The 12,610-nt window shown below is 40.1% G+C and overlaps 1 protein-coding gene across 1 annotated transcript in view; it reads right to left on the bottom strand.

Moving 5' to 3' along the window:
* Positions 1-8,893, bottom strand: part of ntrk1 (neurotrophic tyrosine kinase, receptor, type 1) — a 48,888-nt gene extending 39,995 nt beyond the window's left edge. Inside the window, exons 1-3 of the mRNA XM_040031051.1 lie at positions 8,697-8,893; positions 1,260-1,334; positions 143-214 (exon numbers count right to left, since the gene is read on the bottom strand). Coding sequence (XP_039886985.1) covers positions 143-214; positions 1,260-1,334; positions 8,697-8,893 — 344 coding nt within the window. The remainder of the gene's footprint in view (positions 1-142; positions 215-1,259; positions 1,335-8,696) is intronic.
* Between the last annotated feature and the right edge of the window lie 3,717 nt (positions 8,894-12,610).

Genomic DNA, 12,610 nt, shown 5'->3' on the forward strand with positions numbered 1-12,610 from the left:
AGATTGGAGGACACAGCTGTCTGAATCTCATGTGACATGTGCAAAGAGCCGGCTGACTGACAGCGACAAACAGGATGACCGGCCCACAGGTCAAAACACGACACGGGGAACACAATCCTTCGGTATCAACAAGGACACTTACACATACTGAAGCTTGAGGTTGTTTTGGAAGGCGTAGGCAGAGATGAACCTCAGCTTGCAAAATGTGACCGTGCTGGAGAGGATGATAAAGCACAATGAACATGAAAAATCAAGAAGCAAAAAAACACTTGGAATATAATCAAGTTTTTCTTTGTTGGAAAGAAAACAACTTTAATCCTTGTCGTTTAATCATTTTGAACACAGTGTATCTGACTTTTAGTTCATCCTTTCATTCTCAACCATTTATTCAATTTAGAGTGGCACGGTGGCGCTGGAGCCGATCCCAACTATCATTTGTTGAGAGGTGGGGGAAACATTGGAGCAGCCCATCACATTCACTCCTACAGCCAATTTAGAATCACCAGTTAAACTAGCAAACATGTCATGCATGCAACATCATAGTCCTTTGAGTATCAGGAGAGTACCCATGCAGGCATGCAAAAATCCTCATAGAGGTCTCAGTCAGCCAGCGGATTCAAACCTATGACCTTCTTGCTCACCACTGCATCACCACGCAACCTCAACGTTTGTCTATTTCTGCACAAACTCAGAAGTAAGAAGATCATTTCACTTTCAGATACACAGTCTGGGAAGTATGCGAACATACTTTTGAGGCTGGAGCTTAATTTTGTTCCCAAAAACAAGCTTTGACTGTTTTATCTTATTGAGCTTTCTTTCTGTCTAGTAATAGAGTAAACACTAAATGGAGCAAATCCTGCAAACTAGTTCAGGCACATGCCTCACTTTCTTCAGGGGTAATAAACCAATCCTGCTTTTGTGAGTCTATTTAAACTAAAAATGTCCCATCTATCCCTCTGATATGTGAGTGTTGCTGCCCTTCATCACTCCCTTTTGGTTCAACCCCTCCTCTGCCTAAGCATCCACCTGTAGGCTTTGAGCAAGATAATCATATCTGCGGGAAGTAATGTGCTCAGAGCCTAGACTCCAGTCTACCTCTATTCTCCTGCTGTAGGAAAATCATTTCAAACATCAGTTTTCTGACTGAAGTATAGTGTGAGAATAGAAAACCTGACACACACAACAATGATAAGAGGACAGATCAGTCGGTTGTATAGGTTGACAAACTCAAAATAAGTTGAGAGAAAAGAATGACTTACAGGTTTTTCAGCTCTCTGTAGAAGATAAGGTCGACTTCTGTTATGTTCTCCAGGCCGGCTTGGTTTTCTATGTAACTAGTTAATAAAGAAAGGACGACAGAAAGTGATGGAGAGAGAGTTAGATGAAGGTATTGTGTTGTGACCTTCAGTCTTTTGTTATGTAGACATTCATATACTGTAAGCTCATACTGAATAGGAAATATGCAAAAGAAAAAAAGACTAATAAAAGGATTGATTGAACTTGATTCAAACCAGAAAAGAAGTCGTTTTCTTTGGGGGAATTCCAACAGTGGAAAGATGCAGGAATAACAGCAACAAGGAGAAATAACCCTCAAGAAACACGATGAAAAGACATAAAGTTTCTAAATTAAACAAAAAGAAGCTAAAGCAGGATTTATATTTCAGATTTGATTTTATCCTCTGATTGGTAACAATTATTTTATGCGTAGTCAATATAAGATTGCAGCAACTGAACAATCAAAACAACAGTAACAAAAATGTCACACGAAACATTGTCCAGAAATAAACCTGGAAGCCACTGAAGTCAGCATCATGACACTGAGGAAGAGGATCCCAGCCACCTTTGTAACTATGGCCTTTTGAAGAGCAATGGCAGCTACTTGATGTGACGTGAACAGCATCATGGAAACCAGTTTCATCCCAGTGGTTCTTCACTCGGGTCAGTATGTCAGACATGTATCAGATCTACCTCACATGAGAGTTATCTTAAACAGATATGAAAATATACTATCCTGTCAAAAGATTGGAAGTCACACATGAGCAAAAGCTAAAACACTTTTTCTGCACTCTTAGCAAACTGACCTGCAGTATGTCAACGTTATACAAATACCAGCTTCTTAGTTAAAAGGCAACAATTATACTTTAATGTTCTCTCATATGTATGCTCTTACAAAGATCAAACTACATTTCAAGTGATGAGATCAGCTCATATCAACCAAAAGCTCAAACTTTCAGTGAGAGCAGATATTCTTAGTATGGTCACCTCAGGCGCGCACTCTGACTTTGAGCACAGAAAATAAAGTTGTCTTAATCGGAGTGGAAAGCGAGCTAAAATTGGTTGTTTCAGATGTGCACAAAGGTCCAGTGTAATATAATTAAGGTTTTTTTTAATGAAGGTTATATCAAAAAGCATCAGTAACAACAGTTTGGGACATGCAACCCTGGAACTTGAACACCCACAAAACAGACTAAGAGCAGATGACAAACCCTGGCAAGAAGTCCAGGGACGCACAAATGGCAAAGCCTAATAAGAGCTGAATGTGCCACTCATGTGGGGGGGGGAAATAATGCCCTAAGATGTGCCAGGCGAACGGGAAATTCTTCTCAATGAGTCACTTTCCACTTTTCCAGACAGAGCCTACCTCAGAATAACTAGTGAGCCGCAGATCGATGTAGCACTCAATGGAAGGACAGCCAGCTCTTTTCAGGAGATATCTGAATAGATGGCCCGTTTAGACCTTCCAAGGATCTCACTGGAGATCTGTCCACCTCATTCTGTGCCCTTCTCCAACTCTCCAGTCCCTGCTAGGCTCCATATAAATTTTGCTCATTTTGCTCAGGAGGACACTTACTTAATGGGCTTTTAAAAAGATGTCTAGATACAAAAATTGAAGGATTTTATTTATGTGAGTGTTTTTAGCCCTTTGTTGAATGCATTATAGTATCCTTCAGAAAGTGTAAAATGAACCAAATGGCCAGAATCAATAGAAAATATAAAAATAATGCCCTTTTCTGGAGACTGCCTTGAGGCAAGCACAATAGAGAAGAATATGAAAAATAGAAAGGGAATATTTAAACAACCACAAGTTTTTTGTTACAAATAATAAGAAAGATTTAAAGATGGGTTCTCTGCAGTATTAACGCACTTCTATCGTACGTAGATGAAACAATATGCAGAAATGTAAAAAACAAACTGTCACTATGAAAAATAACAGTAACAGAATACTGAGAGCAATAACACCAGTAAACAACATTGCTTTTGCAAAACTCACCTCACCTCTGCATTTCGAAGTTTCAATTTTAGCATTTTGGCACCCGCCATGTTGGTTATTCAAAGCCAGAGGTTTACTTTAGGCACCAGTCACACCAGCATGGAAGCCAGTCAGTGACCAACTGGCTACCACCGGTCTCGAGGAAAAATGTGCATTCTTCGACGACTTGCGAGTTGTTGCTGGCGTTGATGCTTTTTAATGCTGAGCTCTCAGGGGACTGACTTGCTTTTGACAACTTGAATAACTGCTGTTTTTGCCACTTGTGCATTGGATCCATTTTTCACCCCATGGTTCCTGATGAGGCTATAATAGGTTTAGTTGGTCTGATGAGCACATAGTCAAGATATGATTACTGTGCTGAACACTCCATTGAAGACAATACCAGCTGACCGCTTCTTCTCTAAATAACTCTTGCATAGTTTGGAGCTGTGCTTTGTGCCACTGTCCTGTTGGCTCAAACCAATTAACATCCATAAGATATAAGACAAAGACATAAGACAAAACAAATTTCCCACGTGTGGGACTAATAAAGGTTATCTTATCTTATCTTATCTTATATTGCACGGTCTGGTACAATGAAGTGATTTATCCTGTACAAATCTCCCACTTTACCACCACCAACACCCCCTAAAATATCATGTTCTGTGTCATTAGTGGGAACATCTTTAAACATTAGAATCTGTCCATAACACCCTTCCCCATCATCATCATCTGCCCACTGCCTGTGTTTTTTGCCCATTTCTATCTGTTCTCTTTAGTCTTTAATCTCACATGTACCTTTTTCTGCCTAGAAGCCAATATCCTGGAGTTGGCCCTTCACTGTTGAGACTGATGTTTTGAGAGTAATGAAGCTGCCAGTTGAAGACCTATGAGGCATCTGTTTCTCAGACTCTGATGTGCTCTTGCTCGGCGGTGCACTGTGGCCTCTTACTTCTCTTTCTATTCTGTTTAGAGCCGGTTTGCCCTGCTCTCTGATGGGAGTAGTACACACTGTTTTATGAAATCTTCCATTTTCGGGGGCAATTTTCCACATGGAATAGCCTTCATTTCTTAGACCAGGAATACTCTGACAAATTTCAAAAGAAAGTAATTTCTCATAAAACCCACAAAAAGCTCCAGAGGCTCGACTAGCCAAACTGCTTCCTTAATCAGCACAGGACTTTTAGGCTGTGCTAACACAACCAGAAAATGTTTTCTTTCAGTGATCAATTAGTATTTTGATACGATGAAGTTGCATTAGATAAACCTGTTGTATATCTAAATAGAAAATAAATATCTATGATCACTAGTTGGATTAATGACAGTCAGTTATGGCCTTTCTGATCAAACATTTGAGTGGTTATGTACCTATGAAACAATGCCACTGAATGATAATCAAATATCTTAACCCCTTAATGCCTAGTGTGCCATATTTGATAAGTTTTAGTGAGTTTTTGAATTCTAAATCATCAGTGTGATCTTTTTTCCCCCAACACATTTTAGGCAATAAAAAAGCAATACTTACAAAGAATAATAACACTGAAAATGTCATATTTTCAAAATAAAATATTTTTCACTGAGGTAAAAGAGTATTTTTGATTAATGCAATTACTAAAAACATTCAGCAATGATTACGTAGCTGCAAATTATTCAGAAGAGTTCAGCTGTTGAAATTTCAATCCAAGCCGCTAAAAAAAAGATTCACAAATACAACCTTTACCTAAAATGGGAAACAATATTTTGAGAAAAGCTTCGTGCTAACTAACAAACCATTTTCCTCCAACAAAACCCGTGACATGAGCTGAAAGGGCTATGTGAGGACGTGTAGAACGACCCTGAAGGTGAGGTCCTACATATGATTCAAAAGCTGATGAATGCTGTTTGCTTGAAGGGGACCTATAATGCTTTTCTTTACTTTCTGTCATGCATCCTTGTGATGGATGCTCACGCTGACGATAGCCAAAGTTTAAGCTAAGAGGACAGATTATCTACAAGCAATCCCTGAGAGCAAGGATATCGGATATCACTGCTCTAAACATCAAACAACATTTACATTTTTGCTTAATTAACTTTTCTGCTGAAATGACATTAGCTGTGAGATAGACCAGCAGTCCCCAGCCCCCGGGCCATGGACTGGTACTAGTCCGTGAGTCGTTAGGTACCGGGCTGTGAGAGTTGAGGCTTGGGTGTGAAATTTGTGGTTTTCAGGGTTTTTATCGTTAACTCGGTTTCCCTGGGTCTTTTCCCGTGTTGTAGTTGTGTGTCTTATTTTGAAAAAAATATTTAGGCATTACCATAGCAACCAGAGAGCATTAAGGAGCAGAGAGGACGATGTTACTCTCAACGTTGTTGGTGCATCTCAGGAGGACGCTGCTAATAAAGTTACACAATTACACTGTGAATTCTCATTTATGATTATATTTAAAAAATACCACAGGTTTTGTCTTGGTCATATCATTTTATTTTGTTGTATTTATCTGCGACACCTAAAGGCCGGTCTGTGAAAATATTGTCTAACATTGAACTGGTCCGTGGCAAAAAAAAAAGGGGACTGCTGCCATAGACGGTATATAAAAGATGGATGTAGGCACAGGGGTTTCTAGACTCCACAATTTGGTTTCTGCTCCACTCCAGTTTTCTTAATAAAGGTTTGATGTTGGATTTATTTGTTGGGGTTGGATTAGCTTCTCTGTTGGAAAAATTAAAGTGCCTTAAATGTGCATTTTATCTGAAACGACAATAAAACTTTGGTCCAATAAAAGTCTGACTTCACACCGGTAAACACTTTCCTGATAAGTTTTTTGGCCCAGTCACTCATTTCCGGTCACTCTAAATAAAACATAGAAGTCTACTTAGTAAATCTTGGTGATACTATGTTTCAAAATGAAAGGAAATGCTCATCTCCAGGCTTCATAATGGGACGTCAGAAACCAATAGGTGACGTCACAGTAACTACAGTCACCTTTTGATAACCCTGGACAGGTCACCAGCCTTCCCTAACTGTCAAATCCACAGAAAAAGTAAATCTAGAATCACCAGCTAACCTAACATGCATCGATGGATTGTGGGAAGAAACAGGAGAACCCGAAAAGACCCACAAAGGCAAAAGATGAGCATGCAAACACCAAATAGAAAGGTCAGCTCTCGATAATTTATGGTTATGCTACAGCTTATGATTCACAGATTTGAAAAATGTGTCATTTTGTAGCAAAAGTGGAGGTTATGCAATCAAAAAATGAATAAGAACGAAAGAAAGAGAAGACTGGGCCTATGCCATAAACATACCTGTGCTAATTTCTAATTAATGATGGTCACTTTCAGCGTGTGCTGTTGTTTCAACTTCCCAGTTCGCTGTTTGTCAGCTGCAACACACAAACCTTTTTATTCATGTCTGATTGACCCACACAGCAATAATATGATTACAGGGCAGGTGGGCCCAGGATCACCCATCGCCCTTACTTATTGGATTGAGCCAAGTGGGTTGTATATCATCTATTGTTCCCGGGTGGGGGCACTGACTGGCAATTCACAAAATTGAATTTATAACTCAGCTTATGATGAATTTCAGCCTGTGTTCCACAGTTAATGGCCCCTTGTTTGTTCCACATATCGGCTGTATTCCCTTGCACCGCCAATACAGAGAAGTGTTGTTTGCTGGCATGTAGAGCACCACGCTAAACAGAAGCCCACTCGCTTATTGATTTCAGAGAGAATGTCAAGCCTCAACCTGAGCCCTACCAAGCATGTTCAGCTGCAGATACGAGGAAACACCTGGTGTGATAGAGGGGCTATAGTACAGAGGAAAAAAGAAGGGGAGTATAGGTGAATAGAAGTAGAAAGTGGCAGTGGATTGACTTTCTCCAACGAAATAGCATTTCAGAAGTTTAGTTCCTTAACAGGTGCTAATTGCTCAGATCCGGGAACTGGAACAAAGAGAGAACAGCGTGGCGGTGCGGAGAGTGACATTTAGTTTTCCATGTTGGAGCTGATGGCGGGTTGCATAATAATACAGCAGCTTTCTTTGAATCACAGGTGGTCAGTTTTCTACTTCTTTTTCAGTGCAAAGTTTTAAAAAGCCAATTTTAAATAACAGTCATCTGCTGCAGACATGCTGTCGCAGACTGAGAAATCTCAATTCGTCTCAGTTATTCATGAGTTTTGTTCAAGCACATTCCCCAGGGCCTGCCTGTCAATCAGCTGGGTGATGATTTTTTTTAAAGCGTGACGTCTGGTTGTGAAGAACTAACTAACCCAAAAAATAAATAAATAAAAAATCTACAGACCAGCCATCTTCCATTTCATATTTTACCAACATACTGAAGCCCACTAAAGGAAGACGTACTCGGTCAGACCAACCTTAGCGGGTCAGACAATCATTCAAGAATGGAATTTATATTAGAGCCACAAAAATTAAGAAATACTTTCTACACATGGTTTGGATAGTCTAGTATGTGTTTTTAACTATGACACATCAAGTAAATATTTTTTCCACCTAAACTCTATAATGCACCTGTACAACTTCTTTTTCCTTCCCCTAAATATAACTAACAAGAAATCATCACATAGTTTATGTGATGCGATAAATTTGTATTATTCTGAAAACTTTGCACTCAAACCTGACATATCATCAGCAAAAAGAGGTCAAACTTTGAAACTGCCAAAAGTAGAGCGAGGAGATCCACTGAAGATCTTGAGGGACACAGACACAGACTGGCTGGAAGACATCAGTTTCCATCGCTCTGTGGCAGCTTACTGTCAGCTCCAGATCCAATATTGATTGCCAATAGCCAAAGTGTCTAAATTACTGACATTCTAATGCATCTCAGATAGCAGAAGCTTTATTTTACCTCAAGAGGAACCTAAATTTGGCTAGCAATGACATCATTCTCTGGAGATGAGAAATTATGGAAGATGTTGTGAGGCACAACCAGACATCACCAGCGTTGTGACAGACCACTTTACCACAGTACAAGCTGTATCTGACTTTTTAATATGAACATAATGAAAAACTAAAGTACATGTGCATTTGAACTTCAGAAACTTATAACGCATTAGCATTAAAAGAAGAATAAAGTCAATGTGTCTTACTGAACTCTGTCTATGGGCTACTTCTGCTTCCATCTCACGCATATGCACAACCTTAGCTATGACTGTAGAGCTAAACACCCAGAGCAGACATATAAACTCTCTTAAACTGAAAAAAGCCCACAAATTATTTACAAATGTGGCCCTAATGTGAGAATTCACATCAGATGTGAAGGCTTTGGAAAATTGCCCCATTAAAACCAAAACTCTGGCACTGAAACAAATTTTAGTGACAACATAAGGTGAACACAAACTGAGAAAATCAAGCTTGACTGACAACCAACATCAAGGCATGTGAGCACATCTGACACACTCATGCTCATTCAGAGGAACATGCAGAGCAGGTGCACATCGTACTCACATCTCTGTCACGTTCTCGCTCTCTTGCAAAGCAAGCGGCGGGATGCTGGTTATGCCATTGGGTTCCAGGCACTGCAGCATGGCAAAAGAGCACCGGCAAGCCGATGGGCATCCGCCCAGGGTGGGAGTCGGTGCCGGGCTCAGCAGGATGAGCACCAGGGGCAGCAGAAGTGCCAGGGCCCGAGGTGCCATAGCCATCTCAAAAAAGGATTTCCTCAGCTCCACCAGCAGCCTTGGCAGTTGTAGTTAGAGTCAGTGTAATTCAGCTAATGCAGAGTGAATAAGAGTGTTGAAGAGCTTTCACACAATCCTCCTCTTGACTCTGGAAGGGTTGAGATCCCAGCTGGTCAGGGTCTGGTACTGAGCCACAGCTGTACTGAGCAGCAGGAGGGGCAGGCAGGCAAAGCAAGCAAAGGGGCCCTTGGGACATGGTAGTAGTGGGCTGCAGCCTCTTTTTCTCTCCTCCACGATGAAGGGAGGAGCAATATACCACGGGCCAGAGTCACCAGACACCTCAGAAAAGGGGGAGAGGGAGGGGTGGAGGTGAAGGGTGTGTGTTGATGATAATGAGCAGAGGAGATGGGGATATGGTCGGTGGTGAACTCATCTCCTACTCCTCCTCCTCCTCCCCCATTCCCGGGTGAGAAGTCTGCTGTCCCGCCAGCAAAGCCAAGAAGTCAGGGCTCTTGGGTGCTTGGATGTATACAGCAGCGGTCTCACGCTCTCCCCACTGCAGCAACATCCGGCTGCAGTGATGGATCTCTATGCCCCGGGAGTGACAGCGCTCTGGGAGTGACTGTGTCCCAATTGCTGGCAGGTTCATGACTGTTGACACTTAGGAGGTCAGTGATGACTAAGTAGCTGTGGAGGCGCGTGTTCTATTTACAGTAAGCTGTTTTTCCAAAAACTCCCAACAGGATTCAATAATAGGAAGCAAAAGCAGAGGAATGTAGGTCTTTAGAGTTTGTTTTTCCATCAATGGATCATTTAAAGTGTCGTTAGCCCCACATCATTAGCTCACAGTCATTTTAAAAAAGTGACTTCTAGTTCATGTTGACAAATGAGTATCAACTTGATTTATATGGAGTCCATCTAAACTAGTAGCAACTGAACATTCTGCCAAATGTTATAGCACAGCCTTTATTAAGACATAACATCTGTTTAATCAGATGTTTCAAAAACTATTACTCACCATAGACTTGAGAGTCCTTTTTCCCACAAATTGCATACAACCCAATAAAAAAATTAAATAAAATGCTACTCTCTATGAGTGGCATGATTCTGTTGCATACAAGTCAGGAAAAAAAGGACTGTGCTGCCAAAGAAGCTGAAATAGAACATTAAGTAAAATAAAAGAATCCAATTAGAATTAAAGGAAGCTTATTATACAACAAAATAAGAAGCAGCCCTTATTAAACCAGGAAGGTGGGGATGGATATTCACAAAACAACAACTTTTTGAATTTGCCAACAAACTAAAATTCCTTTTGGCATGACTAGCAATGAATACTCCAGTTTCACCTCATTAACAGCAATACTGAGAATAAACAAAGACAAGCCAATAATTCCTGAATTAATGAGAGCTTTAAAATATTCTATACACTAAATCGTAGAGCCTAGAGATCGATACGGGTGTAGGTGGGTTTGTGGATCATTCGTGTATCACAGTTATCAAAGCCTCTTGGTATCCCCATCTCCATGCTGGAAATGGATAACCCATTCTCTGCAATTCAGCCGGGGAAATGTCGCGGAGAACACGGAGAAACAAGGAGAAAATTTATAACCTACTGATAGAGGTATTTAACAACCCATTTGTGGACTCCAGACTCCCTGAATGAGTGTACAGAGCCAATATGTATAAGTATTATCCAAGATGCTGGCTTTCAGGGGAGAGAAGGTTCTAACTTCAATAGCAGATGAGGTAAGATTAATTAGGGCTTGAATCCTATAACATAACAAAAGACGCCTACTCTATATCATTCATTATCTCAACACCCATAAAAAATTAGGTGCTGCTGTTTCCACTGAGGCTGAAAAAGTCAGTAGAACTGAATGGGAAGATATGTGTCTGCTATCTGCTCCCTTCAAAATAAAAAGAGGCACAGCTGATTAGGAGCCTTATCATTGGCTAAATCCGGATATTCAGGAAATAACAGTCGGTAACAAACAATAACATTTTATTGTACGCCGATGACATTGTTCTGACATTAACAAATGATTCTTACTAATTAGCAGCGTTAACTGAATGTGTTGAAGAAATCAGGCTAATATGTAGGTAGAAAGTAATTTGGCAATAATTATCCTAAATAGTGGAAGAAATAATGAACCAGCCTGAATTCAGCCTTGCCGCTTGGTACCGTCGGGGTTTGCAGCATGAGCTGTTTGTAAATCTAAACATGACAACATTAGAACCATCAAAATATCGTAAAATAACGCATTCATTTTAAGATTCTGCTTCTCATTTTTAATTTTCTTCTGCACATCACCATTCCTTCCCTTCTGCGAGCCTCCTGCTCTGTTACTCCTATCATACCATCTGCTCGTCTGACCACCATGAGCTTTCAGCCGAGTAGCCCCTCATCCTTGGAACCTGAAAGAGCTCTCACACATTGTGAAAAACAACCATGTGATAACTTATGCATTATGGGCCTGGAGGAAACAAAAATATTTATAATATTCATCCTCTTTATCGTATAACAACACTGACAGATAATCTTGCAAAGTTTACACTTTGACAAAGAACTGGCATTGTTAGAATCTTTGACCTCTTTGAGAATGGGGAATTTAGGACATTTGACTCACTGGAAGCTCGATATAATATATCAAATATATCAAGACTTCTACAAATATTTATAGACCAGAACCTTTGTATACAAGAGGAACAACTCACTAGAAATTCCAGATGACTCACATCCGTTAGATACGATTTTTTCTTAAGTACAAGCAGCAGAAACACAAATTTTATTCTGACATGTTTTGCTTGAATCTGGATAAACTTTCATGACTAATGATGTCCTGGAGTATTATCACCAAATCTGTAATAGATAATGATGTGTGGGACAAATTTCTTTGAATACCTTGCAGAATTTCAATTTGCAGGTCTAAAGAATTACAATTTCATATTTTGCACCATATCTACGTACCGTAAACCACTCAATCAATCGGTTACAGATACTTCTGATTAATTGAGCTTTATTTATAGAGCTCCAAATCACAACAACCGTTGTCTCACAGTATTTTATAGTAAAGACTCTACAATAATAGTATAAAACCCATTCCAACCTCTCCACCACCACAAGCTGTCAAAGAACGTCACTGACAACACCGTAGATCTGCATTATGTTACTTATTTCACAACCTCTGCTGTTTTTCTGCATAAACTGCAACATATTCAAACCGTCTTCTACATGAAAGAGGTATGAGCTAAAAAGCAAAGTGAGACCATGCTGATAGGCGAGTTCACTGACGGTGTGATTTATCCTACAGCTGCAAACATTAACCTGCTGCAGAGACCCGTTACTGTCCATCACTCATATATTCTTTAGATGAGTGCAGCCAATTTTCATCAGTGGGCCATGCACTGTGCCCCACCCCCATTTCTCTTGGTCACTCTGCACATGAGTAAGGTCAAAATGTCCTGACCACAGTTACTGGCCATAAGCTAAATAGCTATTTTTTGCTGCTGTCATCAGGATTATCTGGTGGCTTAATTGCACTTCCTTTTGCTTGGCCTTAGCTCAGCAAAAGCATTCATTCACACGATAAAGTGTCTGAAAGCTTAGACGTAGCAGATGAAGACGATACATTTCTTTGAGGTTTATGTAATGCAAGCAGGTTGTAATGTGTGCTTTCTCGTTTAAAAAAAAAATTAAAAACATATTTACATTCTTATTAAAACATTTCTATAATTTCCAAG

The sequence above is a fragment of the Simochromis diagramma genome, unplaced genomic scaffold (genome assembly GCF_900408965.1).
Source record: "Simochromis diagramma unplaced genomic scaffold, fSimDia1.1 OVJJ01000361.1, whole genome shotgun sequence".
Classification (NCBI taxonomy): domain Eukaryota; kingdom Metazoa; phylum Chordata; class Actinopteri; order Cichliformes; family Cichlidae; genus Simochromis; species Simochromis diagramma.